Source organism: Vicia villosa, linkage group LG6, assembly GCF_029867415.1.
Source record: "Vicia villosa cultivar HV-30 ecotype Madison, WI linkage group LG6, Vvil1.0, whole genome shotgun sequence".
Taxonomy (NCBI): Eukaryota; Viridiplantae; Streptophyta; class Magnoliopsida; order Fabales; family Fabaceae; genus Vicia; species Vicia villosa.
The window spans coordinates 130,736,909-130,763,133 of NC_081185.1; the positions used below are offsets into that span (position 1 = coordinate 130,736,909).

Genomic DNA, 26,225 nt, shown 5'->3' on the forward strand with positions numbered 1-26,225 from the left:
AAATATTTTACTATGAAAGGATGACTTGTGGTCGTTTGAAAACACAGAAGAAATATGAAAAATAACCTCTCTTCTACTCATTTTCTTGCTCTTCTAAATTTTATATGCACTTAAATATTATCTTACTGGTGAGAAAGAGAGCAAACACTTAAGTATAGTTATCTCGTGTAAAATATCTTGTAAAATAAGAGACACTTGTTCTCTTGACTCTCATATATGTATGATTAAAAAAATTGTGAGATGATCGTGTTGTAAAAGCTTCGTGATAGTAGAAATCACAATAATCAACTCTTGAGAATTGAACGTATGCGTCGTGATTTTTGGACGAGACATAATAAAACACAGGAACGATGATTCTCTAAGAGAGAAAGTTAGAGTGACATTAGACAAATTTTACATGCATACGTAATTTTCTTAACTGAACAATTAAAGCCTAATCAAATAATTCATTTTAATTATTTAATAATGACACCCTTATCTTATGTGATTTTCTTAAGTGGATTCATCGATTCCTTTTGGAGGAAGATACGATACCGCAACAACAAAAAATTACTAGTAGCCTTTTTATTTTTCTGAAATAAGTAAATATACTGTTCAATAAAACTGTAGCTCAACACAATAATGCATATTTATGATAATGCTTCCTTCCGAGGCTTACGCACAAGTTTTAGTGCAATTAAATAACTTGAATGCTCAATAGTATTATTGAACAGCACCAAACTGTTTCTCACCTCGGACCAGAGTGAATCTGGTTGATGAAATTAAATATGATATTTTACTTTCAAGAACAATAAAAAAAACAGTTTTTGTCTTCTTAAAATTAGTAAATAAAAAAACAGTTTTTTGTCTTCTTAAAATTAGGAAATTTTGATAGTTTTATACATCTTATTATCAAATCTATTACATCACTCCTTTTATATATCTTTTAGTAAAATATATAAATAAATTTTAAGTAAAATATATAAATATATAATATCTATTAAATAATTGGCAAAATATTTCATAAAAGAGTGTCGGCATCCTCTAGACATTATTTGTGTTGCACTTAATTCAATATTTAAGAGCAATTCAATTGGATTTTAGGAATATATTTGGAGCATGAAAATTTTAAAATTTTGAAAATTAAAATGCATATGTCTTCAAATAAATTGGTGGATAAGAAAACATCTATCTTGATTTTGTTCAACACATTATTCAAATTACTATGATCATTGTCGAACTCTAAGAAATACATATGTTCCAAGACAAAGTGACTTGCGTTTCTACCCTAAGTAGGCCTCACGTCTCACGTCCAAATGCTCACATGTATAACATGAGTAGGATACTCTATATTTACTAAAAGAAATGAAACACTCTATCACTATACTATTATGTATAAATGTATATAAAATTAAATAAATATGAAATAAATGTCATATGTCATAAAAATATGAGTAATTTACATACAAAATATAATAATGGAGAAAATAGAGAAAGACAGAAAAATGAAAAGGATTCTGATCCATATAACATATTCAAAACTCTTCACAAAAATTTCTTAAACACCCTGTGTTTAGGATAGAATGAAAATTGACGAAATTTTGAGATTTCTTAAGACAGATTTTACTATAAGCTATTTTAATTTAGATTTAAAAAAAGTATTAAGTGTATGCTTGAAAAAATATTAAGGTCACATTAAAAAGTCACATTTGAACTGAAGTTACATTTATTTAGAACTTGCAAAACAAACATGTCATTTCTATTTAGATTTGTCTTGCAAAAATCCGTAACAAAATAGGGCGGAGCAAGATGGATATTGTGTAGAGCGTTGGCATAAAACTTTGCCCCATCCCAAAAAAACAAAACGCGGGGCAGAGTGGGTCCGTGGGAACGACATCCTTTTAGCCATAAAACTATTTTAAAAAAATTATGATAATGTTTGCATTTGTAAAAACCCACAAAAAATATAGCAATGAAAGACAAACAAAGAGTACGGAAATAAAACCTTAATCTTTCCTGCAAATAAATGCAAGCAAAATGAGTATTGTCTGACAAATGAAATCCGTTTTTCCATCCATATACCTGTTGCAAATTATTAATGATAATTAATAATATGATTATGTTCCAAAATGACAAGGAAAATATGTTATGATTTGAATTTTGAATTTGAAGAGTGGTAACTCTTCATAGAATGTTGCAACTGTTGGTGAACCATGCTGTGGGCCAAAAGTCATAACTCTTGGAAAAGAAATTGTTTCACCAAGGGTCGCTACCTTGTGAAACAATATCATCATGGCCTATAAAAGCATAATTTCGGATTCATAATTCTAACACAGAAAAATTGCAAATCCTCTAGAATAATTCCAGAGCACTCTTCGCTACATTCGAGTTTTCGCCGGTCTTGCGCAAACTCGAGAAGGCTGAATTATCCTGGGTATTCCTGCGTAGAAACTCCAAGACAAATCGGGAGTGCTTGAAATACTATAAGGAAAGTGATTTCGTTCACGATTCTAGCCTCGATTCCATTCGGTTTCAATTAAGTTTATAACAATCTTATAGTATTTTGTATAATGACAACCGAGGCTTCCGTTTCAAGCATTAAAAGATGAACTATTGTGTCATACATATTCTAAGCACAAGAAGAATATACATCATGAATTCGGGTACGTTCTTGTTATTTTTTTTATAAAAACTTCTAATTGATAATAGAGCGAGATTTATCAATATTATGTTTTCTGGTAATAATATATTTTAAATTAGAATTGATAATACTGTGTTGGTTCCATTTACTCCCTAAACATATATAATTGTTGCATCTGTGTTTACGTTTTTCGTTTGTTTCATATTAAAAATGTGACATTGATGTACTAATATATTATAATAATTATAACTATGATAGTAATGATAGTTGCACAACAATAAAATATTATAGTTCTTATTTTTTCTTTCAAGAACATGGATATAGATTGGTTAACGGTAATGAATGAACGCGACGCATCATATGAACTGGTTTCGTATTTTACTGCAATGTAACGTTTCGAAGGGTACAATAAAAAAGTGCAGTGCTAAATATGTTATTGAAATTTTGTGGTATTACATGCTTTATTATTATAATCTTATTAAAGTTTCAATTGCCAAATAAAGTATACGTAAAATGTTATGGTCATTTTTAAAATAGTGTTAACTTATTGTATTTGAATAAATTATTCTTTCTAATCAATGATGTTACTTTTCAATTTGTTGTGTGTATATCTTGGTTTGGTTAACTTTCAATATGGCCACTTTAATTTTCGAATAGCATCGTATCAGTATATAACCAGGATATGCCATATGTATTTCTATATTTATAAAATTCTATGAATTTATATGTTTTATCATTTGACATGAATGAAAAATTATAATTAACTTGCATTGATCATTGTTAGATGTATCCTTAATATTAAAAGACTAATATGTAATTGCTATAGTGTAATATAAATGGTATTACAGAAAAATAGAATGGTATTGTAACTATTTTTTAGTAATTACAGTTTTATAAATTTAATGGGTTACAGTGTATATGTATTTTATAAATTTAGTGGATTACTCTGTATATGTATTCTAAATATTGGTCTATTGAAAATGAGAATTCAACATGCTTGGTGGTTTGAGATTTCCACAAATAAAGTCGTGAGGAAGGTTCTCCACGGATTGTTGAAACATATCCCGAACTACGGATAAGCTAGAGAGTCCGAAATGCTAAGGATCTAGTATCGAACAAAATCAATTTTCAACTTATTTCTCTTGTGTAGAAAGAAATAGTGAGAGTTTTGTTCGTAAAATTCCTATTATTCTTCATGTGGAAGATGGTCCTAAAATTTATAATGAAGCAGTAAATTCAATGGAATCCTCTTTTTGGAAGGATTATATCCAAGACGAGATGGATTCAAAAATATCAAACCATACTTGGTTGGATGCAAGTGAGTGTTTAGAAGGAAGTACCATAAAGATGGTACACTAAATACCTACAAGTCTAGGTTAATAGCCAAGTGTTTAGACAAAAGGAATGTGTTAATTACTTAAACACATATGCACTAGTAGAAAGAACGGCAACAATTAAAGTATTGTTTGCATTAGTTTTTGCATAAACTTATAGTTCATTAAAAGGATGTCAAAATGACATTTCTAAAATGGAGATCTCGATGAGGAGATTTACATGTAGAAATCAGAAGGTTATATACTTTCTGTTAATGAACAAATAGTGTACAAGCTTGTTAAATCCTTGTATGGATTAAAACAAGCACTGAAACAATGACATTAAAAGTTTGACTTTGTCATTGTAAGATTCTCCGATTAAGGAGGAACCACACAAATTAGGGGGAGAATTTTCAATATTATCAAACCAAGAATTCAAAGAGTTTGTCATCATCAAAAAGGGGGAGATTGTGAAGAATACATCTTATATTTAGTTTTGATGAAGACAAAGGTTATCAAATAAGAAAAGGATCTAAAGTGTCATGTACATCAATGATGTGGTTGATCAAGAAGGTTGAACATAGAAATTCAAGAGAAGATTTGAGAGAAGTGAACATAACTAAGGTACTCATTGCAATTCATACTATTTATTTTAAATTGCTCATAATTTAATCTCTCACTTCATCTAAAAACCTTCTTGCATCATCATGCATGATTATCTAAAAACCTTTTCATCTAATTATTGTGATAAGTGTTTGTACACAAAGTTGTGTAAGAATTTTGTGATATTTTCTTGTCTCCATGTTGATTATATGTTGATCATTATCAACAAGATGAATGGAACTTTAAAAACAAAGAGGTTTCTAGCTTCCACATTCAAGATGAAAAATCTTGAAATAATGGACACTCCTTTCGATCAAAGTAAAGCGAAAGAGTGGGGGTTAAAAATATAGTCAAATGCATTATATTGAGAAAACTTCCACATTCAAGATGAAAGATCTTGGACTAGTTAACACTCTTTGGGGATCAAAGTAATGAGAAAATAGTGGGGGTTGTGAACTTAGTCAAATACACTTTGTTGATAAAGTTCTTGATAAGTTCAAACAGTCACGTTTCAAGAAAGTGAATATTAAATTTGATCTTAGTGTCAAAATGATGATGGAAGAGTTATGGCTATATTAGAATACACAAGTGAAATTGGTTTTCTAATGCAATGTACTATATGCAATATAGCAGTTGCAAATAGTAAATGAGTAGATTTACTAGCAATCCAAATGGTGAGCATTCCAAGGAAATCACAAGGATTTTGATTATCTTTCAAAACAAAATCTTGACCTCCATTATGGTAGGTTTCCTACCATAGTAGAAGGATATACTAATATAAGTTGGATATCGAGTGTTGGAGTTCATATATTTACAACTAAGTGGATATGTACACTAGTTGGGGTGAGATTTCTTGGAAGAGCAATAAATAAAGATGCAAGACTCTCTTGACCATGGAGCCATAGTGTGTGGATCTCTCTCCATTGGCCAAAGAAGTTGAATGGTTTAGGGACCTTCTGTTGGAAGTACCTTTGGCTAAAGACAAGTTTCAAAGGTGTTAACACAATGTGATAGTCAAGCCAATTTAGCAAGAGAATTCAGATAAGTGTAAAATAAAAAGTCTGGGCACTGAGGCCTTAGACATTCTTTTGTGAGAAAATTGATTAAAGATGTAATCATTTCATTCACATTTATACGATCGATCTATAATTTGAATGATTCATTTACTAAACCACTGGTCGGGGATTTAGTAAAGACAATCTCAAAAGGTGTGAGGTTGAAACTCCTTGAATAAGTGTTCCAACAATGATAGCAACCCAATCTGAAGTTAACACATCTTAACCTAAGATTCAATGGGTAACAATAAGTCGTTGATTTGGAAGATGGTGCAACATTTTGTGACAATGTTGACTATTACATAATTGAGGGTTGAGTTTTTTTAGAAACTCTTAATGAAGTTCTATATCGAGGAGGATATGTATCTCAAGAAATAGATACAAACTGAACTTCACCTATATGAATTTCAAGATGGTGCCGTCTTAAAGTGAGAGTTGGAGTTTCTCTCATGGAAAATTCATGAAAACAGGAAAAGCACATGGCCATAAATAGTGCTAGGCGAGATATGTAGGCGAAGAACCTTTAAAGAGTGTGTGTATAGTAACGCCGGTCTGATCACATGGGATAACGGTTCAAAGCATAGCTACCTAACGTTCCGATTAGGCTTTGCGTTGTCTTTACTAAGGTTAAGTTCAAATCGAAAGATACTTAACTGTATTAACACTCTTTTGCTTTCTATATTTTGGAATTAGACTTGTCATTATTAGAACAAGTGGGGGATTGTTGCAAATTATTAATGATAAATAATAATATGATTATGTTCCAAAATGACAAGGAAAATATGTTATGATTTGAATTTTGAATTCGAAGAGTGGTAACTCTTCATAGAATGTTGCAACTGTTGGTGAACCATGATGTGGGCCAAAAGTCATAACTCTTGGAAAAGAAATTGTTTCACCAAGGGTCGCTACCTTATGAAACAATATCAGCATGGCCTATAAAAGCATAATTTCGGATTCATAATTCTAACACAGAAAAATTGCAAATCCTCTAGAATAATTCCAGAGCACTCTTCGCTACATTCGAGTTTTCGCCGGTCTTGCGCAAACTCGAGAAGGCTGAATTATCCTGGGTATTCCTGCGTAGAAACTCCAAGACAAATCGGGAGTGCTTGAAATACTATAAGGAAAGTGATTTCGTTCACGATTCTAGCCTCGATTCCATTCGGTTTCAATTAAGTTTATAACAATACCTACTTTTTCTGAGAAGCATGGCAACCCACTAAAGATCTGTTTGAATAAACAACTTATTTAAAGTTTATAACATAAATACTTATCAAAATAAACACCCATGAAAAAGGTTGCATAAGTTTTTTTTCTAAAAAAATAAATAAATTTAAATTACTTGTGCTTTATTGTTTCATAAATTATCTTTAAAAACTAATAAATATGAACTCAAAAAAATTTATTAATAATATTATATATTGTTTTTATAAACTCTTTCAAACAATATCACAAAACTTATCACATAAACTAAATTCAAATAAATTAATACAACAGACCGTATGTTGCTAAAGATAGGCTAACTTTTGTTAATACAAAGTAGAGTAGCGAGAGTAAATTGGGTTTTATAAAAAAGTGTGCCTACACATAACACAAGACGGGAAAATAACTAGAAATCTGGTATGATGAGAAAATGATCAGTCTAATGACTCAAAATGCCACCAGCTAGCAAGACAATATTTATGAACGTTGCTCTCAATCAACAGTATTATTATACAGTACTACTATCAATCTCATATCTATACAAATCCACTTAGGTGAACACTTAATTTTCCAAATCCAACCACTCTATAAATAGCTTTGCATGTAACAATATCTCATCATCATCACAAATTCATAACATGGCTTCCAAACCAGGCATCCTTACAAACTGGCCATGGAAACCACTTGGGGACTTCAAGTTTGTGATTCTAACTCCATGGATTGCACATAGCATGTACACTCTCATATGGACTAAATGTGACCCAATGTACTATCTTGTACTCCCTTTTATACTCATCAGAATGCTACATAACCAAATATGGATTTCTGTCTCACGCTACCAAACTGCTAAAGGCAAAGGCCGAATTGTTGACAAAGGCATCGAATTTGAACAAGTCGACAGAGAAACCAATTGGTTAATTAATTAATTCCGAAATTTTGATATTAAATTATTAAATTAAAAATTTGTTTTAATGATTTGATCTAATCAATAGTTATATTTTGATTGCGTAACATTTTTCAGGGATGATCAAATATTACTCACTGCACTGTTATTTTATATAACATTCATGACATTTCCCTTGGCTTCTAATTTACCATGGTGGAGAACAGATGGTGTGATTCTCACAGCAATATTGCATGCTGGTCCAGTAGAGTTCTTATATTACTGGCTTCATAGAGCACTTCATCATCATTATTTATACTCTCGCTATCATTCTCATCATCATTCTTCAATTGTTACAGAACCTATCACTTGTATGAACTTTTTTTAACCCTTCATTTCTAAATGCTTAGTTTTATAGATTTGGTGGTAATTTTTGTTGTTGATTACAGCTGTGGCACATCCATTTGCTGAGATGTTGGCATATTTTGCACTTTTTCTGATTCCAATCTTTACAACATTGTTCATGAAAAAATCTTCTCTAGCTGCAGTATATGGTTATATATTTTACATTGATTTCATGAACAATATGGGTCATTGCAACTTTGAGTTCTTTCCTAAGAAACTCTTGTCCTTCTTTCCTCTTTTCAAGTATCTCTCATACACACCATCGTAAGTTTATAATTTTTCTATTTGTTGGTAATAAAATTCATTATTTCTTATCTTTACAGTGCAAAGTTCATAACTTTGGTAATAATTTTCACAGGTTTCACTCACTGCATCACACGAAATTCAGGACAAATTACTCACTCTTCATGCCGATTTACGACTACATTTATGGCACAGTGGATACATCGACTGATGCTATGTATGAAAAATGTTTGAAGAGACCAAAGGAGTCACCAGATGTTGTGCACTTAACACATTTAACTTCATTTGATTCCATCTATCAATTGCGTTTGGGATTTTCCTCCTTAGCCTCTAACCCTCAAACATCTAAATGGTATCTACATTTGATGTGGCCTTTTACAATGTTCTCTATGCTTATCACTTGGATCTGCGGGCGCGCAATTCTTATAGAAAGCAACACCTTCAACGATCTTAAGTTACATTGTTGGCTTATACCAAGATTTCAAACACAAGTAGGATCATTTCTTAAAATACTTTTTCGACTCACTTTAGATTTTTCACTTTTATCCAACTCTGAGAAATGATTTATGATTTTATGCTTACTAGTATTTTGCCAAAGAGCATAGCGAAACATTGAACAACTTGATCGAAAACGCGATTATGGAGGCTGAGTTAAATGGAGCAAAGGTGGTAAGTCTAGGACTTTTTAATCAGGTAATTACTCAAACTTTTTCTATTGATTTATTATAATTAATATTAATTAAAGTAACACTAATTACTGTTTCAAAATCATCTTAATACAGAAACTTCTTAATACGCACTGTGAACTCTATATTGGAAGATTCCCAGAACTAAAGATAAATGTTGTAGATGGGAGTAGCCTAGTTGCTGCTATTGTGCTCAACAACATTCCAAAAGGAACAAATAAAGTGCTTCTTAGAGGAAAGTTCAACAAGGTTGTGTTTGCCATTGCTAATGCTCTATGCACAAAAAATATAAAGGTATATAGATTTAAAATTAGTAAATACTATTTGTAAAATTTGAAGTTATTCTCATAATATATTGATAAATTGTAAGCAGGTAGGTGTATTGTACAAGGATGAGTTTGAAGTGCTTGAGAAAAGGGTCATCAAGTCAAAAGAAAATTTGTATATCTCACCAATCAATACTCCAAAGGTGGTTGATCTAATATTTTCTTATATATTAAAACTGGTGAAAATTTTAATAACTAACTATATTACTGGTAATAGATATGGTTAGTTGGAGATGAATGGGATGAAGACGAGCAAATGGAAGCACCAGAAGGATCTTTGTTCATACCATTTTCTCATTTCCCTCCAAATTATATGCGAGAAAGTTGTTTCTACCATTACACACCATCAATGATAACTCCTAATACATTCATGAATTCGCACTCGTGTGAGGTATGTAAATAGCATATTCTTAAAAGCTTCAATATATATTATAAATAAAATTTATTGTCTGTTTGTCTTCTATTTCCGTATAAATTTCGAGACTAATTAGTTATTGTATTCATATGTGTGACAGAATTGGCTGCCAAGAAGAGTTATGAGTGCATGGCGTATTGCTGGAATAATTCATGCCTTAGAAGGATGGAATGTTGATGAGTATGGTGACACTATACTTGACACTAAGAAAGTATGGGAAGCAACTATTCGCCATGGTTTTCAACCTCTAAAGATATATGCTCACAAACCATGTGTGACTAATTAGTCGGGTTATCGACAGATTTTCCTCAAGTTTGAGTTAATAAAGTTTGTTTTTACATTAGTGTCGCTATAGTTTTTAATAATTCCTAGATGTCCATGTATGCTACTTAAAACTTCAAAATGTATTGAGATTACTAGAAATGTATGTTAAAGAAGGTTGCAAGTTTGAGATTTCACTGTAGTGTGATTATTCTGTTTATATCCGTTGTTATTTTAGTACTTTCAGCTTGGTACATCTTGTGTCTCTTAATTACGTTGTTCTTTATACTCTGATAGGTTTTTATTGTTAGTGATTAGATTTTAAGGATATTCTATGTGAAATTTTGGATTTGATTCCGATAACATTTCTGTGATGATTCAACATTAGAGACATAATGCTTTTCTAAAATCTGATGAATCAAGGTGAGATGAAGATTTCAAAGTGCAAATGGAGAAATTAGCATCGTCATCACAAATTTTTAAGATGTGTTTTCCTTTTAAATTTTTATTCTAGGTAGGGTTTGACTAAGGCCTTGCATGTCCTAGAATAAGAAAATTGTTGGTCAATGAATGATGATGATGATAATGAATGTTAGAACATAGATGATTGTGATTTTTGATGTGTTGGGCACGAGTTAAAAACCAATTGAAAAAATAATATCTTTGAAATTGTGCACAAGTTAATATCATTCTTAGAATAATTTCTTAGTTCATTGGAATGACTATGAATGAAATTGGGATGTTTAGGAGTGTTTTGGAATTGAAAATTATGTATTTTTGTATGTTGTCACAAGTGATTCGAGTGATTATTGATTCTTTTGAAACTAGACTTGATTACCTTCGAATTGAATACCTTTAATAGGTGAAGTTAAAATAGGATTATGAGAATGCTTGTTTAGTTTCTATGATGTCATCAGTGAGCATAATGCATCTTTCCTGTTTCAGTTACTAAAAAAATAATTAGTTGTAATCAAATATATCACATTATTTACTTATAATCAACTTTATTTCATTTCTTATTCCTACTTCATATAATAATAGTTGTGTCAAGAAACACAAACATAAAATGGTGATTCGCAACAATCATATTATTTTTACAATAACTTTAATACAACAATATTGGAAAACTGAAGAAGGACTAAGAGTGCAATCATTACAACATCTCAATAACAAGATTATAAAACATGTTTTTTTCTTTGACAAAAACAATACTAATCTCACAACATATATGACAGAGAACTTTGAACCATTTTATTTTTGTCTGACAAAACAGTTACTTGTTCTGCTACCTCTCTTCAACAAAGTCGCACATGATTCTATTGGAGATGCTTAGAAAAACTTTTCCTGTGGAAATTATTATAAGCTTGCGTGAATTTTCATCCTTTTAATATAATATATGTAAGCTAGGTGAAAGAAGGAAAAGGAACAGGTTACCTGCAAAACTCTAAGCCACCTTTGAAATTTAATTCCATTCAGCACCATAAACACATACATTGTGTCAACTATGTTGTTCAAGAACAAGACATATTTATGTCTCCAAGTCCTGATGAGAAACAATGATCCCCAAAGTCCCCAAAACCCTGTGATAAATCCCAATCCCACACTCACATAAATTCGTTTTTTATCTTCTGGTTCACTTTCTTCATATATTTCAGGTTTCTGATGCGCAATTTCTTTATCCCCGGGACATTTTTTATCAAGTGGCTTCCCACAAAGATCAACATTTCCCTCATAACTTGATGCATCAAAACTCTGCAATTGCGTGCTGATTGGAATTCTTCCGGACAGGTTGTTATCCGATAGATCCAGCATGGTGAGACGATCAATTTGAGTTAGAGAAGAAGGAATTAAACCATAGAAATTGTTTCTTGACAAGTCAAGAAATTCGAGTGAGGTTAACTTTCCAATCTTCCAAGTAATTTCTCCTGTCAAATTGTTGCTAGATAAATTCAATGACACCAATTCTTTCAAGTTTCCTATTTCTTCTGGAATGTCTCCTATCAATTGATTGCTTGAAAGATCAATGCTTCTTAAAATGAGCTTATTATTCTTGAACGACCGTTCTTCCCCTTTCCACATCAACAGAGGAATCAAATCATATGTTCCAGTGCCATCTATAAGTCCATTTATAGTAAAGTGAACGAAAAATAATGTTGCAACTGTAGGTGAGGAAAAATTTCGAGACATTGCAGTAAAATTCTTCAAGCATTTGAAAACTCGTCCTGATAGATTGTTTTCCGAAAGATCCAACAGCTGAATTTTTGTTAAGTAACAAAGACACCCGGGAAGACTTCCATAGAATTGGTTCCTTCGTAAGCTTAACATTTGCAACTCGTGTCCTAACCAACACGGTATTGGTCCTGAGAATTTATTACTTCCAACATCCAGCATGATTAGTCCTGTGCAACTTTTCAAGGAGAAAGGCAACTTCCCAGTGAAGCTGTTGTTTCGCAATATTAATACATTAAGTTCAACTAATGAACCCAATGAGGATGGAACTTTCCCGGAGAGAGTATTGTCACTCAAATCTAGAAATACCAATGATTTCAAATGACTCCAGCAATCAGGAAGATGCCCTGATAATTGATTCTTTGATAGGTCTAATATCTGCAATTTATCAGATGTAGTGTTAGCACATAAGAACAACGGAGTTGCTGAAAATTTATTCTTTGACAACCGGAGCAATGATGCACTGCGAAAGAATACTGGGATTGAACCTTCAAATTGATTAGATTCCAGAATTACTTGACAATCTTCAGAAAATCTTATTGGCAAATTCGGAATTGTGCCCATGAGATTATTGTATGAAATATTCATCAAGCTTAAATGTTTTATTTGAGTCCAGAACCACGCTGGAACTGCATCTGAGATTCCAGCATTAGAAATGTCCAATTTTCGAAGATATTTTTGACCCTGCAACCATTTTGAAAAACCCGGCCCTAAAATACATGACCTTAAAACTATGGCAGTCAATTGAAAAGCTGGCACCATATTTTCATGGAATTTAAGAGACAGTGAATTGTCATTCAAGTATAATTCCTTTAACATGGACAAGTTTCCAAAATGAGAGTCAGTTATCACACCTTCCAAATTATTAGAATCCAAGTACAGACTCTCTAAATGATAGGGGAATGTTGAATTTTTTAGTATCATCCCATTTAATGAATTGTTGGATAGTAGCAGAGTTCTTAAAGATGAGAACATCGACATATCTGGTATCGCCCCTATAATTTGGTTCCTTGCCAAGTTTAATTCTTGCAGTGAGTCTTTGGCACACCCAAAAGATAAATTATGAAGTATCATTGAAAGATCTTCACTCAGCTTGTTTCTCGACAAATCTAGCGTTCTTAATGAACATAGATTACCAAATGATTTTGGAATTCCACCTTCTAAAGAGTTTGATTGAAATATCAAAGACTCCAATGATTTTGGAATTCCATATGGCACCTTCCCTCTTAACATATTCTTTGAAAGGTTGATTGTTATTAAAGATGGGAATATTGAAAGATCGGACAATGTTCCAGTAATTTGGCCTAAACTTAAACCCAAATATTGTAGTGAGTATCCCGCACAACCAGACAATTTGTGTAGAATAGTTGAAATGTCATCATTCAAATAGTTATTATCAAGATTCAACGATTGTAACGTACATATATGTCTAATAGATTCTAGAACTCCGCCTTTTAGTTCATTTCCGGACAAGTCAAGATGTTCAAGAGGGCTTTTGATGTTGCCAAAATCATATACAATGGCGCCTTTGAATTTGTTATAGCTAAGATCAAGCTCAATTAAGCTAGATATGACATTAAACACATATTCAAATATTTTGGATGATGAGAAGACATTGTATGAAAGATCAAGGATTGCAAGAGTTGTAGAAAAATTCAATAGTGAACCGGACATAGAGCGAAGGTAAAGATCTGAAAGGCCACAAGAAGATAGCCTCAATTCTTGTATTTTAGGAAGCTTAGCAATAACTTGCAGCCAGTGATAAGAATAATTGAGACTGCGGATTCTACTCAAGTCAAGATGGGTTAAAAGAGTGAGATTAGAAAGCCACTGACCTCCGACGTGATTATTCTTGTCATCAAATTTGAGTTCATAATTGTACCCAAGATAAAGCTTTTGTAAATTTGAAAGGCTTCCAAGTTGATGAGGAATTGTTCCAACAAGAACATTCTCCGAAAGATCAAGGTACTGCAAATGAGAGAGATTTCCAATTTGACGAGGGATTGTGCCCTCGAGGTTATTATGTGAAAGATCAAGATATTGCAAGTCTGAAAGACGAGCGAGATCATTTGGGATTATTCCCCCATGAAATGAAGCGCGAAGGTCAAGGAATCTCAAATTGATAAGAGAGCCACACAATTCCGAAAAAATGCTGTTTGAAAATTGATTCCCACTAATGTTGAAATATTTTAAATGTCTCAACTCCATCAAAGATGAGTTGATCTCGCCTGGAAAACGACCAATCTGAAGACGACTTAGATCAAGCAATTCAACATGGTCGGTTTGATTGTTACAACCGATCCCTTCCCATGCACAGCAACCATCACTCTTACTATCCCATGTAGTCAACAAGCTGGAAGTGTCATCCAACACAAGGCTGGCCTTCAACTGAAGGAGAGCATGTCTCTCATTCTACATGCAACCAACATGTTTTGCAGCTACAACACCCCAATAGTTGGAGAAAAGAAGGTCCACCAACTGCAACGCAACAAAGATTGCTCCAACTAACTTGAGAATACATGCAATAGTAGTGTTCATCATTTTCATATTTGCTTTGGCCAAGTGATGAGGTTACTCAACATATTATTAATTAACACATTCAGAAGCAAAATATGAATAGAAAATTAGGAAGAATGAAAAAGAGTAAGACAAATTGGAAAGACTTTACTATGAGTTAGACTTATTCTGTGCGAAATTTTCTCATTTACATAATATAGAAAAACGCATATCATCATCACGGATGCATTATTAACGTCTACTATCTACCCAATACTAATAAATTGATCAAAGTGGCTATTTTACCCTTCTATCAAAAAAAACTTCCCCTTGCAAAAGGATGTTCCGGTAAATAACAAATACAAAAATACAAATGGCCAAACCCGCGGTTCTTATTGGCCAGCCTTGATTCTGTACTTGCCACCCACTTCACTTTATCACTATTTCAGATTTCATGCACCAAGTGTTTGTCTCTCATTGGTCCGAATCACTTATTTCATTATCCCTACCCTTATGTATCTTTTCTGATTCTAAAAAGCTGACTACAGTCAACACAGCCAAACACATCACAAATGGGTTCGGGAAGCATATGTTATTCTGCAAATCCCAGCGATTACAAGATTCTAGAGGAAGTAGGTTACGACTTCTCCTTTTTTCTCTTTTGTTTTTCGATTTCTTTTTGTTTTCTAAAGGCTGCTGTTTGGATTGTTTAGTTTTGAATTTGATTGGATGTGTTTTGTGTGAGGAGTTGTTAGGGATGGTAGAAGTGATTTGCAGGCCAATTGTGTTGGTAATTGTTTGTAATTTTAAACATATTTTGATGCATTTCATGTGTAGTTATTTTCAGATCTGGAAATATATGGTGCCTCCAACATGGAATGCATTCTGCAGGTAAGGTTTTTCTCTCCATATTCGTAGAGAACTGCTGGTTGTTAACAAAATTGGAACTGAGATATACTCATAATTTTCAGCTCTGATTTTTTACTCTTCTAATTTTCAGTTCTGATTTAGGTATTTTTCTGCAAAATTAATACGAGTTTATGAAGTCTGGTTTTGTCGGTTTTGCGAGGTTTTTTGTTCTGTTTTTGTGTTGCTTTCTTTAGTTAATTTTTGCTTAGGTTATGAAGTCGATTCAACTATGAAATTCAGCATCACCAACAACACCCCGTAGTTGGACAGCTTCATGACGACGTAGATTTCGGTAAACATTGCATAACATTGTTTTTCTCCATATTAATTTCAATGTTTCTTAAGAGTAACATATTGTGAATTTGTGACAATTGGTTTATTTGTGTAGATACTATAGGCACCTTTTTAAGAAGCTATGGGAACTGGGAAGGATATAATTAACATTTATCATTGTCTGTTGCCATCATTTAGAGGTGGAAATCCATATAAACATTTAACCTTTGAAATAGCTTCTACATAATCACTTATGTTATAAGCAGTTAATTGGTAGATTATCTTGGCAGGATTTTGATGGAGGTGTGAAATTAATTGGTGCAACACCAGCTCTTTGTTCTCATCCTTCCCTATACCTTCGATTTTTATGGCTCAACGATGCACGTAAACACCATATACTTCAACATGTATATATATATATATATATATATATATATATATATATATATATATATATATATATATATATATGTGTGTGTGTGTGTGTGTGTGTGTGTGTGTGTGTGTGTGTGTGTGTGTGTGTGTGTGTGTGTGAATTTTTTTTATAAACAAATGTTAATTGTTAGCTGTGATATTTGCAGTCGGAGTTGAATCGGTAAGAATGTCGGATGTAAACAGATTCCGGCTTGCTGCGTCTGTTTAAGATACCACAGACGAAGGAGCTGCGGTTTCATCTCCGAATAGCGTGGTTTCATCTTTTCAGAGTATATCCAAGAACGAGTTCTGCAAAGCTTCCGTTGACATTTGTGCTACCATGCATTTTAAGATAATATTTTGTATATACTCTACATGAGAAAATTCTGATAAGTTTTATTTGGTAATTATTTATCCTTTGAGATATATAAATACAAAATGATTATATCATACATTGATAAGGGAAAATTAATTTTTTTTACCCATTTTTCATCCCTTTTAGTTATTACACCGACCGACTAGGGAAAATTATGCATTTATTTTCTGAGTTTTGATGTTGACAGAATGTTATGTGCTTATATAGTTTGTTTTTGACCGATTTATCAGTCATTTATGTGTTCTTCATGAAAAACCTTTGTTTTTTATACTTCCTCTCTTTAGATCTTTGAGTTGAAAAAGCTTGGTTCTTTATCAGTCCTTTTAGCTATTAGAGTGTGTTTCTTGAGTAAAGGTTTAATCTTTCCATACTTTTCTGAGTTTAGATACTACCTGTCACTGTAATCTTTACTAAGTGTCACTTTTAATACTACCTGTCAGTCCTTTTGTTAAAATATTTTATTGTAAAAAAGCTTGGTTCTTGGGTTTTTTAAACTTCCTCCATTTAGATTTTGAGTTGAAAAAGCTTGGTTTTTTATGAGTTATACGTTTTTGACATTACAGGATCTAACCATTTCTGAGTTTTTGGTATTGACTTTATTAGTCCATTTAGCTTTTAGACCGTGTTTCTTATGTATAGTTTTAATCTTTACATCCTTTTAGCTATTATAACAGTGTTTTGTATGCACCGGATATTATGCGGTTCAGTATATTTCCAGCCATAAGAAAATAGTTCATCCACCACATTTTGACAATCTAATATTTGATGATTGGTAATTCAAAAAACTTTGTTCAACACATTCTCCTAAAAAAAATTGTAGAAAATGGGCTACCTTATCATCTAAGACACTTCCTACCGTATAGACTTTCTTCAACACAGTCCTACAATTGAGAATTGCTAACTGTGCAAAAAAATTACAGTTTTTTAATCATTGATAACTGTGTAGCAAACTCAGACCCTTATGTGCTTTTGAAACATCATCTAAGCATATATATATATATATATATATATATATATATATATATATATATATATATATATATATATATATATATATATATATATATATATATATATATTACCAATGCTTTTGCTTTATAACATTGGGAACCTGATCCTGATGTATTGTTATTTTTTGTACAACTGCATCAACTGATATATATATATATATATATATATTTTCTAGAAAGTTGCAGCATTAGAGGCAAGTTCTCAAAGTCAATGTCAAGTCATCCTTAAATGCAAAGTCTTAGCTCTAAGCTCTTGCCATGATGTTGTACTATTTAATTGCAGGAATATCCTCTACCCTATTCGACATGTCAGTTATCTTACAATCTACTTTATGGTGTAAAGTCACATTAAGTACTAAAATAATCATGCTTTTGCCACAAATCATGGTTGACTGATACACTGCACATTCTGCTTTTTCTGTTGCTTCAAAAGTTGGTGATTAGCATACTCTATTTAGGCTAAGATGTCCAAACACACAATATCTTTGAATACTAACTAAGTTGGTGAAATACTATTGAACAAGGATATATCATTTGAGGTAGTCGGGCTTGCAATATCTGATAGTAAATAGTTAATTAAAAATGACCACTTTCAGTTGAATAGAATAAAATTCTCTTTTGGACAAGGGGACATAGAGGTACAGATTTCAATAGTCCCCCTCAAAGCATGATCGTTTTCTTTTGTTTTGTTTGGTTCAATAGTCTTTACACATGATCTATTTTTTCAGGTTGCCTCTCATGGGTGATGGTCAGCCTAAACTTATCCATAGACATAGTAGAATAAAAGAACTTAGCAGTTTAGTGGAAATAGTATATCCATTCCTGTTAAGGATATTTTCATTATAACAAGGAAATAATATATCCATTCATGTGACCATAAGATACATGTTGATATTCCTTTTCATTTAAATGAGAGAAATTAATTAATTATTTAAAACATAATAATTAGCAGGTTCTGTAAATTTATGAGAAAAATTAATTATTCACTATCAGTGCATACGTTTATGTTTTAAATTCATTCATGTTTAGCCTATAAGCATGCATTCCTTGATCTTTTTTAGGTTCAGGCTATTAGTATTGATACAAGGAGAAAGACATGTATTGTGCAAAATATTTTCCAATATCAAAAATTATCTGTAGAGACTTTTGGAGAATAAGAAAGGAGAGACTTTTGGAGAATTTTGAAAAGAAGATGATTAAATAGAAAGGATATGATAATGAATTTATATTTTAGCATAGACTGAACCATAAAAAATTTAAGAAATAAGATCAATCTCTTGGAAATCCTTTTAATAATTAAAAACAAAAAATAATTTATTTTGGTAAGAATATTAATTTAGAAAAGTTTTGGATTGACATCATCCATAATTTATTTGATTAATTAGTTATGAATTTACATCATTCCTTATTTATTAATCACTTTAATATAATTTATGATAAATAATTTTGCTCAAATAACCACCAAACATTAAAATTAAATAATAATTTTCACATTTAATCAATTGCTGATAACATGGTATCATATCCTATTTAATAGCTATTAATTTATTTCATTTTATATATAACAACTTTTTGTATAAATTATCAAATCCTTTGAAAATAGAATTTAAAATTTCTCTGCTTGTGTCATATCTTGTATTTACAATATACTATGTGAAAATTGTTTCCCATCAATGAAAATAATATTTGTAAATTTTACTAATTGTTATAAATTTTATCATTGAAATTTATTATTTTTCACGGGTCACTATCATCATAATATATATTTTATTTTAATTAACAAAATATTTATAATTATTAAATATAATGAATTTATCATTTTAAAACAACTTTTTCTTTGTAATAGTATTCACGGGGCAACCAAAAGAAACTAGAACTATTTTATTGTTTCAGGGTAAAAAATCTCTATTTCATGATAGACCTTTCCCTTGAATTGTATATTTCCTTTCTAATAGTATTAATTAATTCTTTTTTTTGATCACTATAGTATTAATACTATTTTTTTTTATATATATTAATAATAAAAATAGTATTAATTAATTCTATGTCCTTATTTATACGCTTATTCTAAATTTCTACTTCTTTTCGCTTAAAATATATGTTGTGATACTACTTACTATTACATAAAAATTATGACGACATTTCTTTTTCCACTCTTTGGATTGATGATCCAAAACATTAGTTGTAATACTAGGAAAAATTCATGTATAAAGAGAAAGAATTTCAGGCCAAATTTATTAGAATAACTTTATTAAAATAATTGTTTTTTTATAATTGTTCGTTTTCACTTTATATATGCATTTAGGTCAAAGTTCTTTACTGCATATTTTTTTTATTGTTTATAAAAATATTGCGCTATAAAAAATGCACCCGTGCGACAGCACGGGTCTCTGACTAGTTTTTTATTTATTTTTTTAATAATAGTCTCTCATTCTCTAAGCAATCAACATCTCCACTCACAAACAATTGCATAACAGCAAAGGATGCTCCAAATAACTTGAGAATATATGCAATATTAGTATTCATCATTTTCATATTTGCTTTGGCCAAGAGGAAGAATTAAAAAGAGTAAGACAAATTGGAAAGACTTGACTATTAGTGATACTTAGGGGTGTACATGGTTGGGTCAACCCATACAATTCGATTATACTCACCCAAAAAAATCTAAAAAAACAGATTGAGTTGAGTAATTGGATGGGTATAAGTCAAAAAAAATAAAAAACCTATTAAAAAAATTAAGTTTCGGGTAAAACCAGATCCAAATCTAAAAAATTCACTGACCCACTAATTAAATATTTATTATTACAATTTTAATAATTTTAATGAATATAAACTTAATTGTTGTAATTTTACTATTTTAGTGAACCATGACTTTAACTAATTTTAATACAATTTTATGTCACATAACTTTAGTCTGTTACTTATTTTAGTTTATTACTATTATTAGCTATAAGTTACTGTTATCATTTATTATTTTATGATAATAAAAAATAGTAAAGATAATATTTTTTAAGAATATAAAATTGTTGAGTAAATTTTATGAAAAAAACAAATATGATGACTCATCATTTAGTCATTTAATATTAATAAAATAGAAAAATTAGTTAATCAATTCACTATCCAATCCAACGCTACCTAATTGAAAAATTAGTGGGTTTGCCAAGACCAACTCATTGAAGTAACATGTGGTTATTTTATCTCATCCAAATCAGAGTGTCATATATGGATTGTATATTGAGTTTGATTAAACCCAACCTGAACCAGCTCACGTATGTTAGAACATGCAATCACTCAATTGCTAAATCAATGGAGGTTTATGACTTGTGGAGAAGAAGGTAGTGACAGAGAAGACAGAATTACAGAGAGAGAGAGAGAGAGAGAGAGAGAGAGAGAGAGAGAGAGAGAGAGAGAGAGAGAGAGGTGGGAATAAAAAAATGTCATTAATTGAGATGAGGATGCATCCACTATATTTATACAAGTGTTGTCAAACAATTGGGACCTTAAAAAACAAATAAAAACTAAAATTTGGCCTGGTAACCGGTTACATATCCCATTAAACGGTTACCACTGACTCAACAAAACAACTCAATATCAAGTAAAACTCGTTAATGCATTTGGTTAACCGGTTACAACAACGCAAAACAAGCTTTTTCCCTTTGCAAAAGTGATTTTCTCCCAGCTGTAGCCGGTTACACCCCCGTGTAAACCGGTTATAGCTCTTGAATCATTGGTTTTTCATCCAGCGCACCACCTTATTCAAGTGCTCAAATTTCTCCATGCCCATGCCACTACAACATTTTTCCTCTTTGACAACAATTGAAAAATGTTGCCAGAGATGAGAAAAACGTTGCCTAAAAGAATAGGGGACGTTTTTCAATTGTTCTTTGTGCGAGCGTTGCCTATTATTTCTGGGGACGTTTATTTTTGCTTTTTGAGCACACTTTCCAAAAACGTTCCCTAAACTATAGGAAAATGGGACATTTCTTCATGGAATCTTAGGCGACGTTTTTATGGTGTTGGTAGAGACAATAAATGCCGGTGCTCATCTCCAACCTTTAGAACATATCATTTATGAGTCTCCTAGTTAACAAATCAGTAACTTGGTCGTCACTTCTACAATATCTCAATCTTAAGTTGCCTTCACTCGCAAGTTTCCTCAAGTAGTGAAACTTCATCTCAATGTGGTTTCTCCTCCCATGTGAATTTAAGTTCTTAGCAAGATTAATGGATGTAATATTATCTACCAATAGTGTGACTGCCTCACCCTCATTGCTTCCAACTCTTCCAATAGATTCATAAACCACACGGCTTGACAAACACATAACAAATTAGCAATATACTCGGCCTTGCAAGACGAGAGTGCAACTACCGGTTTCTTCTTCGAACACCATGAGAATGGTGTTCCTTCGAACATAAAGATTGTGAGTGCACTTTTCTATTAGAGATATTTTACATGATGTCAAAATTAGGAAAATTTTAGCGTTTCTGTATATTGGACAATATCTCTGAGTTTTAATGTGCATCTTAGTATTAGGAAGCTTATAATACATTTAGAAAAGGTTTTGTGCATTAAGAAAATATTTAATGCATTAAAAATTTGTTTTCATGTGAAAAAATAGGTCCATGTGCTGACTCATACGTTCTATGAATCGACACATGTGGATGATTTTTAAAGCCTGTAACTTTTGTAATGCATGTGTCGACACATCACTACTACAAAATGCATAAATAATAATAACATGGTCACCATGGTTCTTCCCTACACTGTGGTGACATCTCTAAACAAATGTGCTCCCATATTATTTTTTTTATTTAAAATTAATTGTGTATAACAACGGTTGAAGAGCCAACCGTGGTGAAATCGAGATGCTTTTATGAGTTCGAACCTCAGCGCCATCATGTATATTATTCCATTAATATTAAGGCGCGCCTTTTCTTTTTTATTTATTTTTAAATAAAAAACTTAAATTGTTATGACTACGGTTGATTTGTTCCACCATTGTGATATAATTTGTTTTTTATTTAAATTCTTTAATTATAAATTAAACTCTGGCGCTTCTTTATGAAATTTCACTATGAAAGTAATATATCATTACAGTTTCTGGTTTTAACCGTGGTGGTATCTTTGTAATATTACACCCTCCTAGTTAGCTTGCCTCTTCAGTATCCTTTTTTTCCATTGAAAAAAGAAACTAGACGAAACAATACACGATTTCAACTCTAAACCCTAACGTTCAATACTGTATAACAATACACGGTTTCAATCGAAACACCATCGTTTACCCTAGCTTGTCTCTTTAGTATCCATTCTTTACTATGTATTTGTCATTTTCGTCATCATCGTCAAGGTTGACAAGACCATCACGATCACGACGTCGAGAAAGAAGAGTATACTAACCAAGTTGTCACCAACACCAACATCATTTACTTAGTCATCACTGTAGCAGTGAAAAATTGAGACTGAAGTCGTTGATTTACTTAGCTCAGTCATTTTAGTAAAGTCGCCACCGGGCTTTATTATTTACAAAGGAAATGGGAAAAAGAGCGAAATAAAATCCACAAAGTTTTTAAAACAAATCTATCAAAAAGACAGAGATCTTTGGTTCAGGGGTTTTTTTATGAAAGGGGAAGGTATTAGCACCCCTCACATCTACGGTACTCCGTATCCGTAGGAACCTCTTTGAAATATGTATCATTGTTGTTGATATAATAAAATGTTTATGTGTTTTTATTTAAATAGAATGGGAGAGTGAGAAAAGAAGATTTTAAAAGTGTGCTCGACAAGACATCGCATCTTGTGCCTACATACCCCTTTAACAATAGGAAAGTCAGAACGTTTGTATTTCCTCTTAAAAGGAAAATAAAAGTGGCAAGTGGCAAAATCTTTTTGGTTGTTAAGCTTTAATAATACTCAACGGGTTTTTAAAATCTTAAGCTTTAACAATACTTAACAAGTTTTAAAAGGTGCCAAGCTTTAACAATACAAGGCAAAAGATGATTTAAAAATAGAGTGCTTGAAGTTGTTAATTGTAGCACCCAAAAGCAACTTGCAGATGTTCTAATCAAGACAATTAAAACTGAACACTTCATCAATTTGAGGGATGAATTGATGTTGTTGATTTGAATTGGCTGAATATAAATTAAAGGATGGTGTTAGATGTAATTGAAATTCAGCATTTACATTTATTTAGCATTTGAATTTCATTTAGTTGCATCTAGGTTTTATAAATTCTGAAAGCCAGTTTCAGTTTGTAAGAGAATATTCATTGTATTCATAACTTTGAGATTGAAAGTTAATTACAAAGTTTGTTACGTTCTTTCTCTTTTCTCCTTTGTTATCTTCATCTTCTTCAAACTTCTTGTGCATCAATATAGTTTGTGTGTTACCTCCAACATAATGAAGATAATTCAGGTGGCTCTCAATAAGATGAACAATATCATTGCTTCTAGGCAACTAGTGCTGACGTTTCTGGGCGTCAGAGTGGCGGATCCAAAACATTTTTGTAGGTGGGACAAAAAAATTTAAGATAAAATTAAATGTTCATAAAATATTTTAAATTTTTAAAAAATTACAATTATTTTTTATGTATATTTTATTTTGTGAATGAATTATATTATAACATAAATGTTAAAAAGTAAACATAACATCTTATTTTTTATTAAACAAAATATGAATTTTTTTCATATTTGCAATTCAATTAATCACATTTTTTTAAAAAATAAACAAAGTTAAATATCGCGATTCATTTTATTTTTTGTTGAAAGAACTTTCACTCTCTTGATTGATAATAGAATTTTTTGCAAATAAAATATTCAGATATTTTTATTTTTAGGATGATAGCAGGTCATTTTATTATTATTTATGATATTAATAGAATTTTTTTAATAAAACTTCAATAATATATTTTTTAATAATGCTAATTACAATGTTAATCAATTTTTCTATTTAATACAAAATTCATAACAAAATATTTTTAAATTACGAGTAATTATAAAATTAATAAAATATTTGACACCTAACCCTTTCAACTAGGGATGGCAAAACGGACCGCCCACCCCGCCGCGCGCCCGCCCCGTCTAAAGCCTGGCAAAAAGCGAGCGGGGCGGGCATGCCCGCCAAGTAAAATGGACATTAAAATCATGTCTGCCCCGTCAAGGCGGCGGGCTTGCCCGCCTATTTTATTTATTTATTTTTCTTTTGTTTTTTTAATAGATTAATAATTTTTTTTACCTTTCAATTATATTTTTCACTTATTTTTTAGAACAATTTATTATAAAGCATCTTTTAAATAAATTGTACCTAAAAAATATTGCATATATTTACAAATAAATGTATAAAATAAAACCATTAAGAATTTGAATTACTAGAATTTACTAAAAAAGATTGGGCTTAAGACGAAACGAGCTTAAAAAATAGGTGAGACGGGCTTTAGTGGACGGCGGCCTTTGGCAGGGCGAGCATAGGCGGGCGACGGGTTTTGGCGGGCGGGCTTTGGTGGGCGACAGACCCAAAATCCTAACCCAACCCGCCATTTTTGGCGGGTGCGCGGGTCGGCCTGGCGGGCCACCGCCCGTTTTGCCACCCCTACTTTCAACTATATTTATAAAAATAATATAGAATAGATAATCTAATCCATTGGTTTTAAAACTCATATTAAAAGACTTTTTTTAAAATGAACATAAGACTATAGAAAAATGTGGTAAATTGTATAATTAAAACAAGGGAAATGCTAATCAGGGCAATGGTTAAGACTTTAAAATAGTAAAAAAAAATCGATAATCTGTATATTTATTGCCTCGAAAATTGAAATATTAAGTTTTCTATAATTTTTTTTTTTTGGAATACTTAACTATTGCCCTGAAGGCACTGGTCAGCCAGACCCTTAAAACAAATAAGTAGCTGATTGTGTTATTTTAGTTAGTAACAACAAGTTTTTATTTTGAAATTGACAAAAATAATAATTAAACATTGAGCCCTTTGTTGCTTAATGAGAGTATCATCGACCTCTTTTGTCCTAGTAAAATTATCTCGGTACAAAATGTTTAGTCATGAAAGATGGAGATGCACGTGAATGCATACACTTGAAACTATGTGACCTTGACTTGTATCTAATGTATGTAAGACACTCATGGATGGGATAGTACAAATTTGTTTCTAGCAAAGCAAGAAACAAACTTGAATTTTGAATCAATAACATTGAATGATAGCACCAAACTGATTTCCAATTCTAACCGGAGTAAAGTTAGTTGGTGTTAAAGTACGTTGGAACTCTGCATCTTACTCACTCACTTTCAACCACAATAAAAACACCCGCGCAAGTACGGTATAAATATTATTTTTTTTAGGTAAATTCTTTGGTACCCATGAAATTCTAAGAAGCACTTTATTTTAGGGCTGCCTATCTTTTTTAGAGAAATTCTATTACTAACACTTTTTCAGGTAGATTCAACGTAATTTTTGTTTTTATTTAAAATAGTTTGACCCCCTCAAGAAATTATCAT

The 26,225-nt window shown here is 31.5% G+C and overlaps 2 protein-coding genes and 1 long non-coding RNA gene across 5 annotated transcripts; 2 read left to right on the plus strand and 1 right to left on the minus strand.

The window, feature by feature from the left end:
• The first annotated feature begins 7,414 nt into the window (after positions 1–7,414).
• LOC131612385 (very-long-chain aldehyde decarbonylase CER1-like) lies at positions 7,415–10,187 on the plus strand. The gene is made up of 9 exons (XM_058884183.1): positions 7,415–7,710; positions 7,819–8,051; positions 8,130–8,349; positions 8,444–8,819; positions 8,914–9,021; positions 9,111–9,308; positions 9,388–9,483; positions 9,558–9,731; positions 9,856–10,187. Exons 1-9 carry the CDS (start codon positions 7,436–7,438, stop codon positions 10,039–10,041), a joined length of 1,866 nt encoding a protein of 621 aa, XP_058740166.1. The 5' UTR covers positions 7,415–7,435; the 3' UTR covers positions 10,042–10,187.
• Positions 10,188–11,097: 910 nt separating this feature from the next.
• LOC131610009 (receptor-like protein EIX1) lies at positions 11,098–15,048 on the minus strand. Its single transcript, XM_058881861.1, has 2 exons — positions 11,451–15,048; positions 11,098–11,360 (listed from the first exon to the last, which is right to left on the minus strand). The coding sequence occupies exons 1-2, from the start codon at positions 14,451–14,453 to the stop codon at positions 11,346–11,348; spliced, it is 3,018 nt and encodes a 1,005-aa protein (XP_058737844.1). The 5' UTR covers positions 14,454–15,048; the 3' UTR covers positions 11,098–11,345.
• Positions 15,049–15,077: 29 nt separating this feature from the next.
• LOC131610010 (uncharacterized) lies at positions 15,078–16,829 on the plus strand. Of its 3 annotated transcripts, none has more exons than XR_009286387.1 (5): positions 15,078–15,377; positions 15,589–15,942; positions 16,039–16,123; positions 16,214–16,307; positions 16,505–16,829. It is a non-coding gene; the product is annotated as an uncharacterized LOC131610010 (long non-coding RNA). The 3 variants fall into 3 exon arrangements; XR_009286385.1 differs by having other exon boundaries at positions 15,078–15,373; positions 15,579–15,942; XR_009286386.1 differs by having other exon boundaries at positions 15,078–15,373.
• Positions 16,830–26,225: the final 9,396 nt, after the last annotated feature.

What these genes read in the sequence shown, in the direction of transcription:
- LOC131610009 (XM_058881861.1), bottom strand. Translation starts at nt 14,453, where the DNA reads ATGGAGTTGAGACATTTAAAATATTTCAACATTAGTGGGAATCAATTT.
- LOC131612385 (XM_058884183.1), top strand. Translation starts at nt 7,436, where the DNA reads ATGGCTTCCAAACCAGGCATCCTTACAAACTGGCCATGGAAACCACTT. An exon ending in TATCTCTCATACACACCATC is followed by an intron (nt 8,350 to 8,443) that starts GTAAGTTTATAA and finishes TAATTTTCACAG; the next exon opens with GTTTCACTCACTGCATCACA. An exon ending in TGAATTCGCACTCGTGTGAG is followed by an intron (nt 9,732 to 9,855) that starts GTATGTAAATAG and finishes TATGTGTGACAG; the next exon opens with AATTGGCTGCCAAGAAGAGT.